Raw genomic sequence first — 24,852 nt, 5'->3', positions numbered from 1 at the left:
CCATCACATATAGCAGCTACCTTTTATTAATGTTGTCTCAATGTAGAGCTTTAGGACATTTTGCGTAGTGGTCTCTTGATCTGCCCACACAAGTGGGGTATCGTTGTTATCAGCAGCGACGTGGGAACTCTGAGTAGTTCAAACAATTTGGACATCCACAGATTCTGGAACTTTCCTGTACAGAAATTGTTTTTTTAACTAATTTCAGGTTTGCACAGGACTTTGGGTAGGAAAACCTGGTGAGAGCCACACAAGTCACCCCACCTGGATTCCTCCAGGTGTCTAGGATTTAAAAATGTGCAAGTTTGCTAGGTTTCCCGAGGTGCCAGAAGAGCTAGGGCCCAAAGCCCACAGCTACCTACTTAGTTAAAAAAAAATAAAAGGGGTGGGGAGGTCAGTTTTGAGTGGAAAAATGTTGTGTCCATGTTGCATTTAGGGTCCTTTCCTGTCACGGGCAGTACGCCTACCCACACATGTAAAGTGACATTTTTTCAGGAGTCTTGGAGAAATGCTGGGTGGGAGAAAGTTCGGGGGTCCTGCAGATTCCAGAAGATTGCATTACAGAAATGAGAGAAATGTTTTTAAGTCAAAATGTGAGGTGTGCAAGGGATTCTGGATAAGAAAACTTTGGGACAGCCATACGATTCACTCTCATCCTTGATTCCCCGAGGTGTCTAGTATTAAAAAATGTACAGGTTAGTTAGGTTTCTCTAGGTTCCGCTGCGCTGGGTCCCAGACATTCACAGCTACAGATGTCTCAAAAAAAGGCTTTGTTTTGGGTGGAAAAATGTGATGTCTCTATGTTGTGTTTTAGAGCCATTTCTGTTGCGGGCTCTTGGCCTGCCCAAAACAAGCGAGGTACCATTTTTAATTGGAAAACTTGGGGAAATGCTAGGTGGAAGGAAGTTCCAGAATTTTCCATTACACAAAGGTAAGATCCACGCAGGTCACCCCACTCTCTATTCCCTTTGGTGTCTAGTCTTCAGAAATGTACAAGCGTGCTAGATTTCCCAAGCTGCTGCCTGGCCTAAGGCCCAAAATCCATAGTCCACATTCAGTAAAAGGTGTTAATTTACATTGGAAACATTTGGTGAGTCCATGTTACATTTTGACCTGTTTCCTGTTGTGGCAGTAGGCCTAACTATAGAATGGAGGTACCATTTTTTATGAAAAGTCGCGTGGCAACATAGAATAGTAGGACATTTGTTACTGCCAATTGGATTTTACTGCATTTGTGCCTTCCAAATGTAAGCCAGTGTGTAAGAAAGAAACCATTTTGAAAAATGCCCTCTGGAACACATGCTAGCATGGGCGCCAACAAATTCAGAAATGTACAAATAACCACTGCTTCTAATCTCCTTATCTTGTGCACATTTCAGGAATACATAGGTTTCCTTGAAACCCACTTTTCACTCTGCGTATTTCCTCATATGAATTGGTCTATACTCTAATGATGAACCATTGTACAGTACAGCCTACTTTTTGGCTCCTGGTACCTCAGGTTCTTGGAGAACCTACAAATCTTATATATCCCCACACCCAGGATTGTCTAGCAGACAGAATGGTATACTGCTTTTGTAAATCAGCCATCATGACAGACAGTTACAGATTGAATCATCACCAATGGCTGCTTTTTCTTACTCATTTTCAATACTTCTTCATTTTAACAGTTTGTTTGGGAAAACCTTGAGGGAGCTACACCTATGAACCTGTCTGAATTCAGAATTTTGTCTACTTTTCAGATATCTATAGCTGTCCTGGATCACCTCTGGGTTTCACACTGGTTTTCACCACAAACTGGAAGTAGGTTCAAAACACAATAGGAAAATGTGCTACCATCTTCACCAAAACTGTGGTAAAAAAGTAGTTTTTTAATTCAGCTCTGCATGTCCCTGGAAGTTAGGAAGATGGTGACTTCAGCACAGCAAATCTTTTGTTGATGCCATTTTCAGGAAAAACACCAGACCGTTTTTTGCAGAGTATTTGTTTTTCTATTATTGCGAAAAAAAACTTCAAAATGTAGCTATATTTTGGCCATTTTATTGGTCCCCTCCAGGGGAATCCACAAATTCTGGGTACCTTTAGAATCCCCAGGATATTTGGAAAGCAGGCTGCACATGTGGTGTGGATACTTTATGTGTAAAGAAAGTTATGGAGTTCTAAACCCAAACCACCCCAATTAACCAGAAAAATAACTTAACACTGGGGTGGGCAAGCCCCAGCAGTTAAGGGGTTATACGTCTGTAGCTTACAATGAATCTACCTAAACAATCTATCATCTCTGGTTGAGGCATGATGCAGTGCCAACATCAGGCTCCAGATAATCCAAACTACTTTAGATCCGCTTTAAAACGCTGACCACTTATCGATACAGACATCTTGAAGATATGTCTCAAACGTGTCAACACTATAACTGGAGTCACAGCCCACTTTATTACTGAAATAGTGTGTTATAGCTGCTCCATTTCAGATCTAAAGCCGAGTCTAAGACCAGAAAGGTTTTGGAGGGAAAGCTTGACTTGCACATTTGAGTCCATGCCAACAGCTACATTTCCAAGGCCATTGGTGCATGATCATTGAACCTGCACAGGAGAGTGGCTTATTGATGTATGGAGGAGCCAAAATCCGAAAAAATAATCCATAAATCAAACCTTTTGTTAATTTAAAATCTGGTGATGCGGGTAACCTAAACCGCCAATGATCAACCAATACATCTTGCTTGACTATAGTAGCAGATGACCACTTTCAGATCCATCTGGAATGGTGCTAAAGATAGAACCGGTCTGATCTGCAATAATTTACAAAGTCTTTACTCCCAGACTGTGATATGTAGTGAGTAATTTATCCACCCCATACTGCAGTTTGGGAGCTAAACATTTTATATGTTTGCTGACCAGAATAAAATTGCAGGCATTTGAAGTTTGGGACATAAATATTGATGAATGTGAAGAACAACCCGCATAGCAACTCCTGAACAATCAAGAGCCTGCACCTGAGAGCCTTAGCCAGCTTTCACATGCATGAGGAAACTCCTTTCTTGCCCACAAAAGAACACCCCAAGTATGGGTGCTGTAGAAGGCAAACCAGCAACAACCACCCAGTCTCCCAGACTTGACCCATTTGTTATTATGTGGTGTCAGGTGTGTCTCCTGGAGAAAGACCACGTTCCCTCTGTCTACTCAAATAGGCTGCAACGTTCCTGACCTTCAATGTGTCATCATTCTCTGCACAATGCAGGTCAGTGACTGAAACATCAACCCATGCTGCAATCCTTTCATTCCTCCTAATGAATAGGAATGGGAAAGTGTATGGACAGGCACCAATACCTGCTCTCAGATATGTCTGTTACTAGTAACAATAAGACATTTTCCAGATATAAAAGGCTCCCGAATCTCCCAAAAACCCTCCACCACAATTCCATCCTCATCTAGCAGTAAAGCTGTCCAACCCCGAAAAGAAAACAAGAAATTTCATTTTAACAAAAGGCAAAATGAAACGTGGTATAGGCTGGAGCAGACCAAACTCTGCTTCTACCACAAATACAAAGCAGTCGCTCCTCCGGTTGAGAGGCTAGGAGGAGTGAGGTTGAAACACTCCCGCTGCCCCTTTGAATAAAGAAGGGCAGACAACACACCCATATTCAAGCATCACAGCACAATACAAAAACCAATATTGTTCAATAAATAGAATCAGTCATGGTTATCCATGCCCAAATTTGCTTAATCATTCATCTGCTTCATCATTCGCCACCCATAGAACATCAACCAGCTGTTCCTAGAAAATTGAGTAATGATGCAGCTGACTGTAGAGCTCCAAAAATTTACATCTGTCCTTCAATTGTGAGATGGATACAGCATTACATGCAGATGGTTTATGGACTGCAGTTTCTTTTTGACCCCAGCTAAAAATCTCTGGGCGTTCTGCCCAGTAAGCATGAAGTGTGGGAATACTGAGACCGTGGCCCCCGCAGAGCCTAAGTCGCATTTTTGATAGACAGTTCTCGGGACGTGTCACAGTTCTTGTTATTCATGTGATGAGCAGTTATGAGTTGTGCTATTGCGCCTGGCATTGGCATAGACAGCAACTATCTGTGTGCCCACACATTGATGGAACCAAGAGGGAAGCTGTCTCTACCAAACTGATTGGAGAGGAGAGTCTCCATAAAGCATGCCATATCGTCCATGTTGGTGGTCGCCGTTTTGGCAGTGAACCTAAGGTTATTATACCTAGTGCAAGCCTCAGGGTCTTTGTTTTTGGCCTTGATTACCTCAAGGACTCTCACATTTTTGCAAAACTTTTCACTGTATATGGTTCTGTCGTCATCCCTGACTGAAATGCGATGTTCTGCAAAGTCAGTCCTGGGGTCTTGCTTGTCCAGGTGCTTGGTCAAAAAGTCCTTGCGCACTGGAAAGTTATCACTCTTCCCACCAGTTGTCCGCAGACTGTGCCTTACAAACTGCACAGTGGTGTTGATGTCATGGTCCGGAGTCGCACTTTCTGGAGTGTCCTGGTTTTTGTCTGCCATGCAAGCACATAGTCCTGAGCCAAAAGAGAGCTTAGTGTGCCTCTTGTCTGACTTACCCATTTTGACCCAGTAACAGTAGAGGTATGCAAGGCAGGAAGCAGACTATTTGCGTACCTTAATCAGTGGAATGCGCCAGGTGTCGTGACCGGACCAGCACGCAGACCAGTCAGCTGAAAATCAATTGAGGTGTCGCCCAGTGAAGCCTGCTGCACCATGCCATTATATATGCAATTCTGTAATACGTTCGGCAAGCCTCAACCAGGTTCCAGTGAGACACTGGTGAGAAACAGTGCACCATTGTTCCACTGTGTTCCAATCTGTATCTTCAGTGCCCTCTGGGCACTACTGGACCGGGAAAGGCTTGGTACACACAGCCGTTGCACCAGTAGGCGTCCAGCTGGTCTCAATATGTAAAGGAGGAGGGCTGGATGATCCTGTGGATCTCCTACGAGGCTGCCACACCACAACAGGCTCCCATTCAGCCATGACGACTTCCTCTCCTCAGCTGGGATCAAGGCCACACACAGCAGCTGCCCAAACAGCTACATACCAAGGGGAGACACCAACCACACCCACGGACCACAGCAAAAGGATCCTCCCACTTTGCAGTTGCTAAGAATCCATAGGTTCTGCTGCGGCCAGCCACATGGGCAGACATGGCAGCAACAGATCAATTGCGGGGCAGCTCCTCACTAGCCCACACACCGGTCCAAGTCTCCATCAGCAATCATACAGTCTGCAGCAACGGCTGCAGGCACCAGCCCCCCGAATTGGAATCAGTATGTAGGTGTTGGGCAAGTTAGCTGTTGATGGCCCCCCAGACTGCAAACATTCCTGAGGCTACTGAAAGTGGCAACAAGAGCCTCATTATAGCACAGCAATCCTCAACCTCAGCCAGCATCTCTTCCATCCAATGTTATTCTTCATGTAGGTGAAGAAGGTAGCAAGCAGAGAGGGTTTCCCACTTGTGATTTTGAGATTAATGGGAAATAAGTAGGTGTGATGATTGATTGGTACATGTTTGTAGGAAGAACATTAGTTGGCAAGTTATAGAAGGGCAGGGAATTTACAATCACTAGATGTACAACCATGTGGCTACTCTGGACACAGAATTGGTTTGCCCGGTTATATTTGGTCAGAAATGAATTTCTGAGGAAGGCACACCAGAGGCAACGTTTATGTTGCAGAAAATGAGGAATCCATTACAGGATGGCCACATCAGGGAAACACAGGAATCAGGCTGGATCTTGAAGCTAATCCACCGTTGTAAGTGGTACTCAAATAAACATAAAATCCAGGAATTAATAAATATTTTTCAGGGAACACAGATCATTATATTCTAGCAGTACAGGAGAGATTTCAGAGTGAAAGACTAGGGAAATTCAAGGGATTCAAGCATCACATAACCTTAAAAGATACTTCTGTACCAGTAAGGTAACCTGTAAGCAATGTGTATCTTACATACAATGAAGAATATAGAGTTACTAAAAAAATCTGTGCCAGGAGAAAAATCTTTGCGCCTGTAGAGTAGTCTTTGTGGGTGTCACCAGTTATGATGTCAATAAAAGGTTAAGGGTGATTTAAGGTTGTGTATAGGTTTGCAAAGTCTCAGAGGGTCCACCTGCTTAGATGGTCATCCACTATCAAATTTTCATGAGGGATTCTCCATATAAGTTGGATCTAGTCTTTACAAAACTGCACTTGTCCAGTGTCTATTATGAGATTGTTTTGAAGAAGCCTCTAAACCTTGTGGGGAAAGGGGTGTACAATGACAACAAGATTAGCTAGTGCAGCAGGCCAGGTTACAATCAATATAATATGGCATATGCTCCCAGACAGAAAAATATTTTGGAATATATATTGCTGATGGATGGCCTGACAAGTGGAAGGTTGTTGGTGAAAGTCGGAGCATATTGCATTGTGCAGAAGTAATTGACAGTGGATAATGGAGTTTTGGTTAAAAGTGACAACTACACCTCCTTTTGGATAGTGTAAAAAGATAGTCAGTCTATGTTATGAAGGCCATTTCGGAATCTCAGGTAGAAGAAGACATGCATGTGGACATTTTGGTTGGCCTGTGAGGGATAATATGATAGATAAATGGGTAGAAGAATGATTATGTATGGAAAGGGAAGGGAACGTCTGTCAAAACATGTGGTTGAGTTCCACCCTGTGGATTTGCCTTGAAAGAAGTTGGGTATACATATAGTAGGTCAGTTTGCTGCTGTGCCAAGGAGCAAGGATTTTGGAATTGTTATGTTGTGGTGTTTTGCAAAGGGGTAAGAGATCAAGAAGGTACAGAACGTTACTACTGATGTAATTGCTGAATTGCTGGGTGATGTGTTTTGTGGCTAAGACTTTCCTGAAGATAGTGACAGTGGACCCCAGTATTGAAATGTATGAATGTTTAGCTAACTATGGGGTAAAATGCAAGAGTGTTTTGAGTGTTCTACACTGGGTAAAATGGGCAGTTGGAGGGATTTAGTAGAGGTGGGAAAGAGTCTATTCAGTTTCCTGTGAAAGGCAGGATTAAATAGAGGAAATCTCTTCAATCTACCTCATGGCCTTACAGGATGAGTGCAAATGTTCTGCCTGGTTTGTCTTTTAACACATTGTTGATAGGTTTGCAAACCTGGTTTGATATCAGTACCTTATTGGTTTAAAAAAAAAAAAAAAGTGGGGAGCGATGGGATTTGAGTAGTAAAGGATATCTGGACATAAAAGCATACAGAAGCAGATGAAGAGTTATATGAATTCTAAAAGAGAGAGAGCTTGTTTGGTAGACTTTAAGTTAGCTGATCTTCTACGTGTCCAGCATCTCTCACATTTTGAGAAAGGAAACTGCTTTGTGGTCTGATCTAAAGGGGGGTGGGGGGATTGAAGTGTGCAAGAATGCTGTGAAATTCGAGGAGGGAAAGTGTGTGTTCCGAGATGGCAAAAAAACATTACTTGTTGACAATCTGTTTTTCAGATGTGTTTAAATCTGAAGTTTGGGTTTATGCAGATCACTGTCTTGCATTTGACGATTCTCACACAAATTTAGTCTCTGTGACTAGTGATTGTTTGCATGCAGCACATTGGGTAATCGCTTCAGTAGTAGCCAGTTCAATTAGACTGAGTGTGCGATTAAAAGGGACTTCAGGCAAATAAGATCATTTTGTTGTAGGGTAATGTTTTATTTACCGTTTTGTTGTTCTATGTCTTTCCAGTTTCTTTTATCTTGCATATTTTCTTTTGTGTTGGAAAAAAATATTTGGTGGGAGAAAGACTGTATGAAATTGTAATTATGCATTACATTTGTAACCCTAACTACAGTGAGTGGAATATGGAATTTAGAATGACAGTAAGATTGAATTGAGTGGTGTGAAAAAGGAAAGTTGTGATGTAAGTTACAGTGGTAGTTAGAGTAGTGCAAAGTGAAAGAGTGACCTCTAGATTGCTCTTTATTGGTCCATTAGTTCTTAAAAAACACTTCTTATAAAGTTCCCATGTTTTGTGTAGAATCACTACTTTGCTAAAATGCAACAAAACTCCTTATTTTTCAAATATATCTTTCGGGTGCATATTAGGTTAGCACATGTTGGTGACTTACAGTGTCAAAGAATGAACCAGTATTGTTGAAATTAGTACTAACAAAGTCAATAGTTTGGACATTTATTGACCCTAAAAAGCTTTTTGTGCTATAGTGAGGTTTTAGAGGGGGCAGGGGGTAAAACATGAACCTCTTCAGTGTTTTCAGCATAGAAACTTATATAGGCAACCACCAGAAATTTACTATTGCATTATGATGGCCCCTACAAAACTTTTAAACCCTATTATCAAGTGCTTCTTTAGGTATCTATATTACAACAGTGCGAGATTGCCCCAATGTACATCATATTCAATCAGTCATTTAAATTTAGAGTGCTAAAGTGCTTGTAGGTCTGGTACCGAAGTGCTGTTGATGGTGTAATCATAATGTGCTATTTCAAGAGGAATTAAACACAATTAACATTATGGATCTCAAAAGTGAATAATGTAGTTTTGGTTTCAGTTATGAAGTTCTGTGCATCTTCATTATTTTCTACTTGTGTCCACTAAATTGTTTATGGAATCACAAACATGCTTTGGTAATTGTGCTGCAACTGCTGTTTGTCTTTTTTTGTATTTGATAGGCATCTTGGATCTCAGCTCTGTGAACTGGAAAAGCTTATTGATAAAATGATGATTGCAGAGTTTTCTGGATATGCCAGAAGTGATTTGAACAGGCCGCTGGAAGAAGATTTTCAGATTTTGGAAGAGGTAAATATGTATACATCTTCATGCTTACATTTGAAAGGCACAAATGCAGCAAAATCCAATTGGTAATAACTAATGCTCTACTATTCTATGCTTCCACAAGTCTTCCAATAAAAATGGTACCTCACCTGTGTTGGTAGGCCTAGTGACAATGACAGGAAATAGCCTGAAACACATCATGGATACATCCCATTTTTTCACTCGACTAGCCCATTTTTTGCAAATCCATGGGGAATCCATGGTGGGGTGACTTGCGTGGCTCTCTCTTTTTTTTTTTTTTTTTTTGACGCAGAATCCCTTTCAAAGCTCTGACTTTGACTAAAAAAAATTAAAAATATGCTCGCATTTCTGTGATGGAAAGTTCTTGAATTTGAGGAGAGCTAAAACTTCCTTCCACCTGGCAATCCCCCAAGTCTTCCACTTTTATGGGTAGGCCTAGTGGCCGCAACAGGAAATGGTCCAAAACACAACATGGATGCTTCATATTTTCCCCTGAAAACTGACCATTTTTTTCCAGTGAGGGTAGCTGTAGATTTTGGACCATAGCTCAGCCTGCACCCAGGCAAACCTGAACATTTTTTTAAACTAGATAAGCAGTGGAGTCCAGGGGGTGCGTAACTTGCATGGCTGACACCAGTTAATTTTACCCAGAAGCTTGTGCAAACATCAAACTTTGGTTAAAAAAAAATGCATATTGTCCTGGTAGACCTGGTATCCTTGGCATGGCTTCCCCAAACATTTTGCCTTCAGACCTCCTGTTTTTCTGACTTCATTTTTGCTGGCTTAAGGATTCTGGGCGCTTTACCACTGCTGACCAGTTCTAAAGATCAGGTGCTCTGTACTCCAAACATCGTGATATTGGCTTATCTACAATTAGCATATTTAATTTACTTGTAAGTTCCTACTAAAGAGCACTATATGTGCCCAGGGCCTGTAATTAAATGCTACCAGTGGGCTTGCAGCACTGATTGTAGCCTTTTACACATGTCTCAGGCATGCAACTGCAGAGCCTGTGTGTGCAGTTTTAAATTGCCCTTTCAATCTCGCAAGTGCACCCACTTGCGAGGTCCAAACCTTCCATTTTATTACATATGTTACCCCTAAGGTAGGCCCTAGTTAGCCCCAAGTGCAGGGTGCAGTGTATTTGAAAGGTTGTACATGTACTTTTAAGTTTAACTTTTCCTGGTAGTGCAAAATTGTGCAACGCCTAGCTCTCCCATAGGTTAACATTGGAGTTACCCTGAAGCATTCTTTAAGTGTAAAGTCCAATTGGGAAAAGATAGAAATTTGGAGTTTAATGTCTCTGGATTCGCAGTTTAAAATCACAATTTAGAGTGAAGTTGGATTTTAAAATGAAAGTCTGAAAATCGCACTTTAGAAAGTTGACATTTTCTTACTATACCCATTCTGTGCCTCTGCCTGTCTCTAAATACATCTCTGGGGTAGATGACAGCTGGACTTTGTGTATTCTCTTTAGACAGTCACACACAAAGGGAGCTTGAGTGTGATATTTGAATCCTGATGCCCCATCTCCATGTGGATGGGTCTTCCTGGGCCAGATGGGAGGGAAAAGCTGATACACCTGAATAGGGCTGTGTCTCTCCCCATACACAGGGCTGCATACCCCCCTGTAGAGTGTCTGGGATCAGGGAAGGGAGGGCAGGGACTTTCGGCACTTCAAAGGCTGATAAATGGGTATAAATACTGGACGCCATACCCCACCAAATCAGAACTCTACTGGAAGCATGGACATCCTACCAGGAAGAAGAGCTGCAGTGCTGTAAAAGAGACTGCCACTTTGCTACCTGCATTGCTGTGTTGGCCTGCTGCTTCTTGGCTGGGAGTGAGAAGGACTGAACCTGTTCTCTACATCCTTGAAACCAAGATTCTCTGAGGGCTTGTTGGTTTGTCTCCTGTTTCTAAGCCTTGTGAGTCAGACAACTGAACTTGGGCTCACCGCAGATTATGTCTGATCACCTGCTTGTTCTGTGCTCCAAATGAGTACTTTGTTGGGAGAGAGATCAGGCATCTTTTTTCTCAAAGCGGACTGTGCCTGACCACCTGCTTGTGCTGTGCTCTAAATGCATACTTTGTCGGGAGAGGGATCGGGCACCTTCCTGCCTTCCCGAGCCTGTGTCTACTGCAGCGGAGAGACGCCTGATAGGGAGCATTGCTGGATCCCGCCTACACTTCAGAAGGGAGACTGCTGCAGTGCTGAACGCACACCGACTCAACACAGCCCCAAGCAGATGACCGCAGCATCGAAAGCTTGTCTACAAACTCACCTTCCCCAATCAGCAATCTGCTGTGCTGTCATCGAATGCCTGGTGAAGGCACTGTCTACAAAGGAGCAGTGCGGTCCCAGTGGACTCATTCAGGATCTCCTGTGCTCGTGCTTGTTGGACACAGCTTAAACTACACCGTTTCAGCTGCATAACTCCTGAGCCTCTTTTTCAAGTTGGACTTGATGCAACTCTGTCAGAGGGGACTGCACATAATCTACGTAACGCAAGTGTTCTCCCAACACTCCCAACTGTAAAGCACTGTGATCTGATTGTCTTTTCGTACGCTCATAACTTAAGAAAGACTTATTTTAAAACATGCATACCCGCTCCCTCAGAAATTGTTTGGCACACAAATTTGCTTGCTCCACGATTTGCTAAAGGAAGTAAACAACCAAAAAGACATGGACGTAGTCAATTGGCCAAAAATTGTCCATATCGACTTCACATCCAGTGTCACCAGTAAAGGTGGAATTTGCAGCTGAACTAAATTGGGGGGATGCAAAAGGAGCCCTCCACCTCTGCTTGCCGTTGCACATACCTGCTCTCTGGTTTGATCTAGCCTGCTACAGTCGCTCTGATGCTCAGACTGTGTTTGCAAAGGGTCATCAGGGTTGCCATCGTCATGACCCTCCAAATCACTGGAAGAGTCATCGGATGGAACTCCGCCGGCTGAAAAATCTCCTACAGATTTTGCTCCATTTCCTCTCCTTCAGAGGCAGTCTCAGTAACTGCTACCTCAGGCTCTGAACCTGCCTCAGAGCTCTTCATCCTGATCCTGAGTTAGGGCCTGAGCAGCAGTCATCCATCGAGTCAACATCTGCTCACTGGCTAGAACCTTCTTTCTTAAACTCTGTCCTACGTAAAAGGTGTGAGTATTGTTCTGAATCAGTTGGTGGGTGTGTATGTCTGTGAGATATGTGCAAAAGTAATTAAACAGAAACGTTTTAGTGAACCTGCAGCTTCTCGAAAGGTACTTAAAAAAACAAAAAAGAGAAAAAAAGACACAGTATTAATCCCCCTTGCCACATACCCAACCCACAGCATACTTTTGGCATGGCTTATGCAAAACCTTATTGTTGTCGGATGTGCTGGGCCATTGGCAGTATAAACTAATTTCCTAAAGCCAAACATCTACGTTTGATCTCAGGAAGCAAACATTGACATAATACCCCTTCCACTTTGTGCACAGACATGCTCCTTGTGAAAACACACAGTGCTATTATCAGGCTTACTGTAAGTATACTGCCAGGAGAACACCCAGTTATACGACAGGGTTGTCTAAATTATGCAGCAAGAAAAGGCAAATTATGCAGCATAATGCAGCACATTTTTTCCATGTTTGTGCTTTGTGGCTTATTTTTTTTTTTTATCAAAGTGTATTCTGCCACAAAAAAACACATATTTATGCAAAAAAAAATACTGATCCCCATAGGTGGTTGGCCCATGTCCTCGGGGCCAAACCCACATCTACACTTATTTTATTTTACTTTTTTGTTGAAATGTGTGTTTTTCCCATGGTGGTAGTGGTCTGGGGGGGAGGGGTGTTAGCATGGGTGTGGATAGGGGGTGAAAAAGGTCATTATTTTAAAAGATGAAATATTTTATTTTCATTTTACCCGGGTGAGGGCACGATCGCCACCCCGTCCCCTGGAGAAAAAAAAAAAATTATATTGATTTTGGCCTCCCAAGTGAGTTGGCCTATTCACCAAGGGGACCAACTCCACGCCTCACCTTCCCTCAACTCCTAGTCCCTGGAGGTCTAGTGAGTTTCCTGGCTGTGAATTTCACACAGCTACGATCCACAGCGAGGAAACTATTTCACAGAGGCCTCATTTGAAAAGGGAAACTCTACCGTTGCAGTGAGGCCTCCCTGAGAAGCGGGTAGATCTTTATCAGTGCTTTGTCTTGACCAGAGCATGAGATAACACTTACCTCTTTCTGCTCACTGCCCGGTGGAAATTCTGACATGTCATTGTTCCTTGCGGCAGCTGACATCACAGGTGGGTGGGTGGGAGGGCGGCGGGGCCAGACACGGAAGCATTCCACGTCTTCTGCACCCTTTAGAAAAAAAGAAAAAAAAAGAATCCCCTGGTGCTTGCACCGAAAGGTCCTTTTCAGTAATCCTCATTGTTGGCCAACACACACACTAGGGAGGAAGTGCAGGTGTCAGCCATTGACAACTAATACATTTATTGAAGTTTGTATGTAGTTGTGATTACCCCTTTTGATGCTTTCAACTCTGTTGTCTTGGCTATATTGACATATCTACCTTATTTCTTCCCAGACTTAATAAATGTTTGTAGAGGTAACAGTAGGAAACTGAATCCTTTTTGCCACTTTTGTACTCAGGTTTTTTATGCCCACTGCTTAGATGTTTCTCAAAACCTTTTTATTAATATTTTTTCGCTAAACTGTACAGGAAGACCATTTTCAAATCCAAATGACAAGGTCACATTATTCAAGCATACCATCCCGCTTATGGGAAATGTGCAAATTGGGATTAACAACCTCTCCACTCTTCCACCGAAGATTCAGGAGCATTTAACACTTATAACTATATTGCCATCCATGTCATTCCAATCCATATCTGTGCCCAAGTTCTGTTATCATGTCCCCATCCCTGCTACCGTTCCCTTTTCAGAAATGGTAGCTAACCAGGTCATATTTCACAGCCCCACTCCTTTGTTCCACTCCTCTTAAAATTTACTTTAATGCACACTTTCTTTTGAGTTGTTTTATCGTCTGCAGTCTTCCTTGGCATGTCAAATCCTTGTTCCCATGTGACATGTAGATTATTGCAGGCAATATGTAAATACGAAACTTGTTGTTTCTGAAATTGTCAAGTCTGTTGTCAGTTTATCTGAGGTCCTATGCAGCAGAGAGCCTACTCAGCATTAGTGCATTCAATGTTACTGCTGTCAGCATACACTTGGGTCAAGATCTGTCATTTTTTAATTAAGAGATACTTCAAGCCCCCTTACGTATTCTGCTTATGATATCTGTTATCCTAATTGTAGGAAGCACCCTCTTTATTGCCATGATTATCCCCGTTTTCTGCCTGTTGTCAGTGTGTTTGACTGTGCTCACTGGGATCCTGCTAACCAGGACCCCAGTGATTATACTCTCTCCCTTCTAACTAGGTAACTTGTACCATTTTCATCACACATTTGGCATACTGGTGCCCACATGTAAGTCCCTAGTCTATGGTACCCTGTGCATTGGGGTACCAGGCCATCCCCATGGGCTGCAGCATGTATTATGCCACCCATGGGGAGTCCATGCAAAGTGTTCTCCGGGCCTTCCATTGCAGCCTGCGGGAAATGGTGCATGCCCCTTTTTTCCACCATAGGTCACTGCACCAGGTCAGAAAGTCACCCCTATAGCAGGCCCTCCTAACCTAGAGGGCAGGGTGCAAGTACCTGTGTGCGAGGTCACCCATGCACTATCAGAGGTGCCCCCACAAACTCCAGTGCCATTTTCATGGACTTCGTGAGTGCGGGGGAGCCATTTTATGCATGTACTGGACATAGATCACCTATGTCGAGCTACATAATGGTAACCCCAAACCTAGGCATGTTTGATATCAAACATGTCAAAATCATACCCTGTTGCCAGTATTGGAAGTATGATTCCATGCAGTCTGGGGGCTCCTTAGAGGACTCCCAGCATTGCTCCTACCAGCCGTCTAGAGTTTTCCAGGCAGCCCAAGCTGCTGCCAACCCTGAGGCAGGTTTCTGCCCTCCTGTTGCATGAACAGCTCAAGCTCAGGAAGGCAGAACAAAGGATTTCCTTTGGGAGAGGGGGGTAACACACTCTCCCTTTGTAAATAGGTGTGACATGGCTTAGGAGGGGTAGCATCCCCAAGGCACTGGTATGCTTTGAAGGGCACGTTTGGTGCCCTCTGTGCATAAACCAGTCTACACCAGTTCAGGGACCTCCAATCCCTGCTCTGGCACGGAACAGGACAATGGAAAGGGGAGTGACTACTCCCCTGTCCATCACCCCGAGGGTTAGTGCTCAGAGCTCCTCCAGAGGGTCCCTGGGTTCTGCCATCTTGAATCCATAGTTGGCAGGGACCTCTGGGAGTATCTGAGCTGCCAGGCCAGGCAGGTGACATCAGAGCCCCCTCCTGAAAGATGGTCACCTGGCTAGGTGACCAATCCCCCTCTTTGGGCTATTTAGGGTCTCTCTCTTGGGTGGGTCCTCAGATTCGGCTTGCAAGATTCCAGCAGGACTCCTCTGCAACCTTACTTCAACTTCTAGCCACTGGAACTGCGACTGGACCCTCCAGGAACAGACAATCTGCATCCACGATGAAGTCTCTGCTTGGAACATTGTTTCCACGGCTCCTTCCAGCTTCTGCAATATTTCCCCAGCTATGCATCGTCCAAGGGCAGCAAGTCTTCAGTCTGCACAAGAAGGAATCTCCCTTGTAGTGAAGAAGTCACTCTCCTGCATCCGCGGGCACCTACTGCATGGACAATCGGTTGCGTGGATCTCCTCTCATCCTGAGCTGCGTGGATTCTGCATCACAGGTGGTGGTCCGGAGTAATCCTCTTGGTCCTCTCTGCCAGCTGTCCAACTTTGGTGGATGTAAGCCCTTGCCTTCCCATGCAGGACAGTACCCCGTGCACCATGTCTCTTGCAGCTCCCAAGGATTGTTTGCATCTCCTCCAAAGGATCTTCAGGCTACCTATAGCTACAACCCCCAGCACTCCTTCCTGCAACGCACAGTCCTCTGCATAGTTCTCCTGAGGTGTGGGACCCTTCTCCAATTGTGCTATGTGGGCTCTTCTGCGACTCCTGTGTCCTCATCCTGTGGAACTCCTGTGGGTGCTGCCTTTGCTCATGTGGGCTCTCTGTGTCGCTGAGAGTCCCCTCCGACTCCCTTTCCTGGGTTGAGTCCTCCTCGGCCTCGCTGGTCCTCAGCAGCTCCACTTCCGCCAACCCCGACATTTGTCTTTGCCAAGGCTTCTTGGTGGAATTCCTGCACCAACAACTGACTGCAATCCTTCTTCCAGTGTGGGAAGTTGTCTGCACTCTTCACCAACTCCAGAGCTACAGTGCTGACCTTCACATCACCATCAACCAACTCCTGTATCCACAGCTGGTTGGGTAGTAGCTCCTACTCATCCTGGGCTCTTCTGTCACTTCTGGACTTGATCCCCTTCTTCACAGGTCTTCCTCCTCAGGAATCCACCGCTGGTTTCTTGCAGTATTGTCTGGGTGTTGCATTTTCTTCATTTTATTCCTTTTGGGTGGTTTGGGGAAATACGAGTAATTTACTCCTTTCCTCCTGGTCGCTAGGGAGCACTATGGTACTTACCTTTGGGGTTTCCTAGTACCCCAGCTCCCCTCTACACATTCAACTTACCTAGGTGGTGGCCCTGTGTTTGCATTCCATTTTTTAGTATAAGTTTGGACTCCCCCCTACGGGCAGTATTGTCTAACTGCATTTGCACTGTTTTCTATCACTTTCTATGCCTATTTCTGGTAACTGGTGTATATATTTAGTGTGTTACTTCCCTCCTATTGGAGGGTTTCCTCTCTAAAATTTTTTGCTATTGTATCACTAAAATAAAGTATCTTTAGTTTTGTAACACTGAGTGTTTTCTTTCGTGTGTGTGAGTGCTTTGTGACCACAGTGGTATTCCATGAGCTTTGCATGTCTCCTAGATAAGCCATGGCTGCTCGTCCACAGCTACCTCTAGAAAGCATGGCTTCTAGACACTGCCTACACTACACTAATAGGGGATTCCTGGACCTGGTATAAGGTGTAAGTACCTTAGGTACACCCACACACACACCAGGCCAGCTTCCTCCGCTAAAGCTTTTCTGTCAATATTCAGTTTTACCTTCCTTGGTGTTATAAATCTGAAGCAGTACTACCAGATGTGTATTCTGAGATATTCATCGCCAAACCTCCTCCAGCAGAATTCACTAATATTTAGAAAAATTTCCTCCAATTTGATCTTTGTGCAAAACGTGCCATACAGTAGCTTAAAATGTACTTTCCTATGTGGTAAACATCTTGCGCTTTTGCGTAGCTTCTGACTAAACCTGCACCAGTCAGCATCCTTGTTTCACACTCAAGGAGCACATTGTGTTTCATCTTAACATCACTCTACCTAAAGTTCGAATCCCATGTAGCCTTGATATGCATGCCTTAGGTCTTGAGTGTTTTAATCATAATTTCAAGGACCATTTTGCTCTAGTGGTTTCCTTTTTGATGGTTGTGGTACATTCCATTACACTTTTTGATGGTTGTGGATCTGATGGCCCGCTCATACGTTTGCAGTTCATTGAGTTGTTGTTTTTTTTATTTTTATATTTTAGCTGCTCAAACTCTTTGTTTGTTACTTTGTGGTACATGTCTTCTAGCATGTAATATCCACCTTCTCTCATGTAGGTTTTCATTATGCTAATGAGGCTACTGGATTTGGAAGACAGGATCGCATGGATTGTGGCTACTGAGTAGAATTCCACACCACATGATGCCTGTCGGCCTAATCCGGGTTCTCCGGCTAACTAGCTGCACCTCTGTTTGTTTAGGTGCATTGCCTGTGTAAATTCAAATTTATATAGTATGTAGTCAGGAAAACGTTGTCAACATTGTTAGTCTTTCTGCCACCCTATTTTAGGAACCCATCAGTGATGCAATGATGCTTTTAATGTATGTATTATTAGATTTATGTTTTAATGCTGCTTTTTTATATACCAGATCATTAATTTTCTATTGTCAGGCACATAAATGAACCTAGATTCATTCAGGTGTTAAATTTGTATTTCCTTCTTTAGTGGGATGGTGGCACCTGCCAACCAAGGTCTTTATTTTGCACACTTATGAGCATTTCACAAGAGTAGACTTTGTATATCTAGGTTCCTTGTGAGTTTCTCCACTTCACATCCTGCGTATGCTGTTTTAGGTGTCTCTTCCTTCTAGATATTTCTTTTTATTTTGTGTAGTTCTGGCACAGCCAAGAAGAAAGGTTTAAAGCACTCAAAAAAGGAGTTGGGCGAAGGTGTTTCAGTCAGTAAGGTAGCACAAACTCAAACCCAACTGATTTGCAAGAGTTACGATAATGCACAAATGGAGGTTTATAAGAAAGAGGTGAGTCTGATCATTTTTATAACTTTCTGAATTCCATTTGAAACGAATAGGCAAATTGTAGGAGTTCAAATGGCAACTAAGACATATTCAATTCTGGGAAGCTGACCTTCGGTATCTGGTGGGGTCGTCTGGGGCAATTTAAATAGGTACTGCAGAGTTTTTAATTGAATATTCTGCTTAAGTGGCCACCAGTGTCATATGATTGGTGCAGGGGAAATGTGCTCAGGTCTTTTTAGGCCAAGTGTTTGATGTATGGCATAGGTTTCAGCTCTTTAGGCATGCAGATGGATTTGGAAAGGAAAGCCTCTGCAGATTTCATTGCAGTTATTGATGTGACTCAGCCTCCGCCATAATAGCAGCAGTTTGGTAGCTTTTCGTCATTAATGAAAAGATCATGCAAAGTCAGTGAATGTGATAGCATTTTTGGTTACGGTTTGATCTGTGGCATTAAAGACCATTCTGAGTCAAGGTTAATCTATAGATTTTGGACCAGACATGTAAAAATTTCAAACCACCATTGATGGTGGGGTAGGCAGACTGAGGACTGTACAGTCTCTGGAAGCCAGTATCTAAATCTCTGTACTTGTTCCTTGGAGACCTAACCTGCTTTCCCCATTATTTATTGTTACATGAGAGGAACTCAATAATAAAACACTGGTTTAACTGATCATTTAATATGCTGACTTACTTCATGATTGTATTTCACAAGCACCTAATCAGGCTAATGAATCCTCAAGTGCAGTGCAGAAGCTTTGTCCCTCATGCCCTTCGTTTAGAGTTGGATATATCTCCTAACCTCTCTGCTTCTTCAACATTCACTGTTTTGCATTCTTCCTGCATGTGATCATCAATCCCGACCTTTTGCTCTATCACTCTTTTTGGGATTGCCTGCACCATGTTATAGGAGGGCATTCAAAGTGCCCAAGCTTCTGCAGAAGTAATAACTGTGCCAGAGCCTCCATTATAGCCATATCACACCTGGGTATGTTGCTCACTTACAAGAGAGTATTGAAGTAGCTGTTCTGTTTTGTTTGAACAGGAGTTGAGGTAATAGATGGTGGATCAGAGTCAGCAGGTCTGTGGGCCCTTCTCTGTACATCAAAACTGCATCACAGACTACTTCAATACCACCACTCAGTTAATGTAGGTAAATGCAAGACAACTCCTCTGCTGTCCGTTTCCTTCCCTGGGGATAAATGGTAGAGGGAAAAGTGACACCTCTTCATTCTGTGGGGCGTTCAGTGACACATCCATCCATTTTTGTTGGGTATGCAATTTTTATGTAATTTTCACAGCAGGGTTGGGCTTTGTTTGTCTCTGATATGTATTAAACCAGAGCTTGCTAGGACGCCTGACATTACTTAGTTAATAATTTATTAAACTTGCAGTGTTATCAAATGTTGGCAAAATAATAAGCTCAAGACTAGTTTACTTGACCTCTCTGCTGAAAATTAGGATCCACTTAAATCTATAGCACAATACATTTCATAAGCAGTGGGCCACCAATGCCTTCAAGTGAACCTCTGTTCTTCCTGGATAAGATCCTACTGTAGCCAGGTTTTCATTGCTGCACTCGTAACATACTTCATGCCCTTTCTTCCCTTCTTCAAGGAATGCTTAAATTCTGCACATTCTCTTCTTAACTGAACCAAAAGCCCTTATCAGGAGTATCTACATCACAGTTGATTTAGTACCTTCTAATCCTGACAATATCTACTTTGTGACTTATGTTGAGTCCACCCCTTTTTTCCTCTCTACTTCACCCTCCTTTAGTTGGAAAACAGAGGTTCCCTGGGATCATCAGTCTCTAGCACTGCATTTGCACCGGTGAAAGGGACTTACTAATTTCCATGCCTCTAGGAAGATTACAAACTAATCTGAGTGTTGTTGAAAACCATGCTGCAAGAGTAGGCATGTCAGAAGCATCGATGGGGCCTATGTAAGGAAACTGCAAATTGATTCCTTGCCTTGGCCAACATCCAATAATGTTTCTGATAATTGTATGTGCAATTCTGCATTTTCAAGCATCCTAATGTATTTCCCTGCCACAAATACTGGATAGATTCTAAATCCTGGATGGATATAATTTAAATACAACATCATCTGGATGCATGGTGTATGCTACAAGGTATATCCAAAATGTTTAGTAGCAAACGTTGCTTCTAACACATATTTGACCATACCAGTCAGAACTGTAATTGATGACTTAAATACTGCTTTACAAGGTGGGCTTACATAATTTCTCCAAAATTGATTATTTTAGACAATGATTGTCAAATCTAAATTTAAAGCACACTGAATCAACTTGCTAAAAAGGAATATAATTGTTATTTTCTGTAGATCTGCATTGCATACTATCACCCAGCATGGTATCCTGGTGCTGAGCATCTACGAATAGAGCAGAGTCTAGGTCGAGTGGCTGCTTGAAGAGCCGGGTCTTTAGCTTCTTGCAGAATTCAAGAAATGACAAGGGGGTTCTGATATTTAGAAGCAAGTCATTCCAGTCTTTAAGAATGATAAGAGCAGGCTTGACCGCCAGATCTGGTTTTCCATATGCGAGGAATGTGTTTGAGTAGGAGTTTGGCCGAGCGAAGGTGTCTGCAGTGTTTGTGAAAGCAGATGCAGTTGTTGGGGTATGCTGTGTCTGAGCTGGGCAGCACCATGAAGGGATGAGTGAAGAGTTTGATGTTTTTGTTTTTGTGTATGTGTGTGTCTCCAAATTTTTAACTCAACGTGATTCCATTGAACTCAGAAAGATATTCAGTCTTGCTCCTTTTCCAACTAAAAAGGTGCTAAAGTGTTTGGAGGTAAGTGTTGATAACCTTGTACATAATAGCACCAGTACAGCTGCTCCCAGTCTTAAAGACAGTAAGGATTACTGTTACTGTAGTAAGGGGAGTGCTATTACAAGATTCTTAAGCAGGTGTAGGGGAAAGCTGGACCCAAGGACCCAGACTTGGTAGAATTAATGGGGTGTCTTGCCCCTTTTGAGGAATTTATGTACTTACTCTGAACAACTCTGGCATGCCCAACACAGACATGCTCCAGCCCACAAGCAGGCACTGCTACTGATACAGCAGGTTCTGGTGCATGGGGGAATGGGAAGACCCCCAGAAGGGCAGGTGTACAGCCTAAGTCAGCATTTCCACCACTGCCCAAACGGACCAAAAAGGAAACAGCCAGTGATGGGAGGGCCAACATAACAATATCCAGTGCTGCTCCAACCCAAGCCCCTGAACCCACCACTACTCAGCTGGTCTCAGCAGACCTAATAACAGTAGACAAAGAGGATTTGGGGTGCACTACTACAGCCACTTCATTGAGCAGGGAAATTGATCATCACATTGAGTGGGGAAATTGATCATTGCTTGAATTTTGAAAATATATGGCAAATGGTTCACTGAGCTTGTAACCGTGGTAAACTTCAATAGAATTGAACATTGACTTGCAGAATAGGTATTGGATAATTAGCAACAAATAAACTGTTAGAATCATGTTGGCGAATTGCACAATTAACAGTGCTCTAACCCAATACTATAGTTCAGGGCTGTAGAGGAATTAAAGACAGATTTACACCGATCACAGAAAGGCGAATGGTGAAATGTTTGGGAAAATCTGTGACTTGCGCTGAATTTTATAATACATTTCACCAGAAGCATGACTATACTAGAATTTTTGGTTCTAAAGGTAGTTCTAGAGATAGCAGAAATCAGGGAGCGCTTCTGTTGAAGCATAGCTGACATAATGTCATGCAATTTTCTTACAAAACTCATTTAATTTAATTTTATATTTCTCAGTTTTAATAGGATCCGTAGTTCCACACAAAACCCTAATGTGGCAATTTTAATTAGACCACAAAGTTAATCCTTAGAGTGTTCAAGTCCATTACCACCCAGCTTTATATGTCCAACCTTGGAATCAATGATCCAATTAATCCTCATTGTTATTCTCACAATGGCTTAAGTTTAACAGAGAGAGCCAAAATAGTCCTCCTTATCCAGTAGTATGGTGTTTCAGTTCATGAAAAGTTAATCTTTATCATCGGATTTCCCGACTCAGGACCCATTAGTCATTATTATCAGCAAACAACATGTTGCCCAAAGTCATTTGTCTGCCCTGGGCTCACTTATAGTCTGAAGCTTTGTCCCAAAATTATCCATTATATCCACAAATTTACACTTCCCCTCCATCCGAACATAATACCCTTGGTGTCGTCATGTAAATGCCTTTATTCAGTGATCAAAATAAGAATTATTATAATTTCACACTTGTTACTAGTTTATGAAAGACAGTGTTAGCAAAAACACGTGGCGAATACTAGCCCCATACCGATATTAAGATAATACGTCACTATGGCGTTACTGTACCACAAAGGAAAAGTCAGAGCGGCACAGCACTTACACAAACAGAACAGGGCTGGCGTCTGCACTATCTGTGCGGTTTGTCTCACATACAGAAAACGTACAACATAAGGCAGCATCCGTCAGATTGGGTAAAGGTGAGTGAGCCAAGGAATTCACAAGGTGGCCCAAGCCAAGGGTCTTTCTGGACTCTGAGCCCGTGCACCAGCCAAGCCCTAAAAATATTAGGTCTGTAAATCACGCAACAAACATCATATAATATATAATGACTTTTTTTTTTTGACAATTCAGACCACTACATTTCTTCAACATGTGGAAGAGTTTCAACCTAGTACTCCGGATTATATAACCGCAATGTGAGGCGTTATTAATAAAAGTGATTCCTTCTTTAAAAATAGACTTGGAAGCATTCATGTCAGCCACCCTGATGAAAATGCCACTAGTGCACATAGAGTTGAGTTGGGTGTTTATGTGGATGAACTTCACCAGACAGGTAAGTTTGTTGAAAGGTTTATTGAAACTTCAAGTGTCAGGCTACCAGAAGCTCAAGGCTCCATCCTTAATGATCGCTTCTCCCTCATGATCGTTCTTTCTCTCTCAGAATTTTGGGGGTGGAATCTGATCAAGTATTGTGGTTCTAAGTCCCTAGGTACACACATAACAATGAGCAAGACAAAAAATGCGAGCTCACCTTTTCACACCTTCCAGATGCCAACAAACTTACCTCTCGACTTAGGAAAAAGAAAAATCACATTACTTGTTAGCGTTGCAAAAAAAGCAGACTGCAACAATTTAGAAAAAATCTATTTCACTTTGTCTTCAAAGCCTTTGAAGTTGAGTTCACTGCAAATTACTTAGACAGCAGTGATGGAGATTTTAAATCTCTGAGATTGATCTTCCAGGTTTGGAAAGGGCTGTTCACGTGAAGATGCCGTTAACTTCATATAACTCAAAGTCGACTCAAAAGTATTGGAGTGCTTTACATGAGCACCAGTTGCACATTCATTCTTTTAGGCACAGGGAGGGTAAGTGGTTTGCCCAGAATCACAGGCTGTTGAGCCGATACCGAACCCGAACCAGGTTCACCAGTTCCAAAGCCATCAGCTGAAGATGCCCACTGGTTTACCCTTGGTCTGAAATGTGTATCACATCTGTTGGCGGCAAGACCTGAGTCAGGTGTGCAACTAGACCCAAATGTCGAGAGGGGCTGGTACCTCAAATGCTGGAGGCAAGCCATATTCAGCCTCAGACTTAAAATAACCTGCCGGTGATCCAGTTATTTATTTTGCAGTTTTATATAGCGCAAACCCAACCTTAGGGCATTAAAGTGCTTTGCATGATCACCAGTTATATTACACAAGGTCACACTCCTATTTTGTAGGCACGGGGAGATTTTGATTTGCCCAAAATCACAGAATGTTGAGCGATGCAGAGACTGAAACCTGGTTCCCCATTTCCAAATTTGCCAGCTCTGGCCTTAATGCCACATCTCCTTGTTAAACTTACTGTGGTAGTAATGTGTTTAGGGGTCATTTTATGGCCAGTGCATGGCAGATAGTGCATTTTAATGCACAATGGTCCTCCAACAAATTGAAGATTGTGCCTGTCATTCAAGGAATTTTAGCAGAACAAATGATTAATGTATTTTACTACACATTAAACAGGTTTAGCTTGTATAATGTGGCATTTCTGGTTTTGATTCTAGTTTCTTGAAAAATTAGTGACAAATGATAACACTTAACACTTCCTAGTCTGTTAGCACAATCCCTGATTTTTTCCTAATTTTCTCATTAATAGTTCTCTTTGGCTCACAGTCCCCCGAAAAGCTGCATCTTACAGCTCTACCACAATCTGTTTTCACGTGGAAATGCTCATGGGCAACCTATCACAGGCTAAAGTAATGAGGAGCAGGCAATGGTCTGATATTGTTTTGCCTTGGTACTCAGCTACAGCCACTAGTCTCATGCATGGAAGTTTCCTGACATGTCTGTGTCACCACCAGTTACCAGTGGACTGCTCCTGAATCATTGGTGGCAGTCAAGCTTAAGGGTTCATGGAGTGCGACCACTGCTGCAGCAACCCTCTCAGCTTGTGCAGAGGAGAGAGTGGTCTCCCAAGTAACTGCGGTTTTCTCCTTCGTTGTGATCATAATCTTGACCTGTAATGGGACTAGTGCATAGGTCTTCCACGGTTTGTTAGTGCCTCAGCCCATGTCCACTCTGCTGGTACATCTGTGAAGAAGTTAAATTTCCTATTGTACAGGACTTTCAGGTTTGATAACGTACTTCATGT

General features: G+C 42.9%; 1 protein-coding gene across 6 annotated transcripts in view; it reads left to right on the top strand.

The window, feature by feature from the left end:
* VPS54 (VPS54 subunit of GARP complex) overlaps window positions 1-24,852 on the top strand; it is a 555,456-nt gene that overhangs the window by 118,738 nt on the left and 411,866 nt on the right. For all 6 annotated transcript variants that reach the window (XR_011203675.1, XM_069234226.1, XM_069234229.1 and 3 more), the window contains one exon: window positions 8,680-8,806. Coding sequence is in view for 5 of the 6 variants with exons in the window: in XM_069234226.1 (XP_069090327.1) it covers window positions 8,680-8,806 (127 nt within the window). In the remaining variant the exon portion in view is untranslated. The remainder of the gene's footprint in view (window positions 1-8,679; window positions 8,807-24,852) is intronic.

Source organism: Pleurodeles waltl, chromosome 5 (assembly GCF_031143425.1).
Source record: "Pleurodeles waltl isolate 20211129_DDA chromosome 5, aPleWal1.hap1.20221129, whole genome shotgun sequence".
NCBI classification, from domain to species: domain Eukaryota; kingdom Metazoa; phylum Chordata; class Amphibia; order Caudata; family Salamandridae; genus Pleurodeles; species Pleurodeles waltl.
The sequence above is the reverse complement of the archived record's forward strand: the minus strand, read 5'-3'. Positions and strand labels throughout refer to the sequence as shown.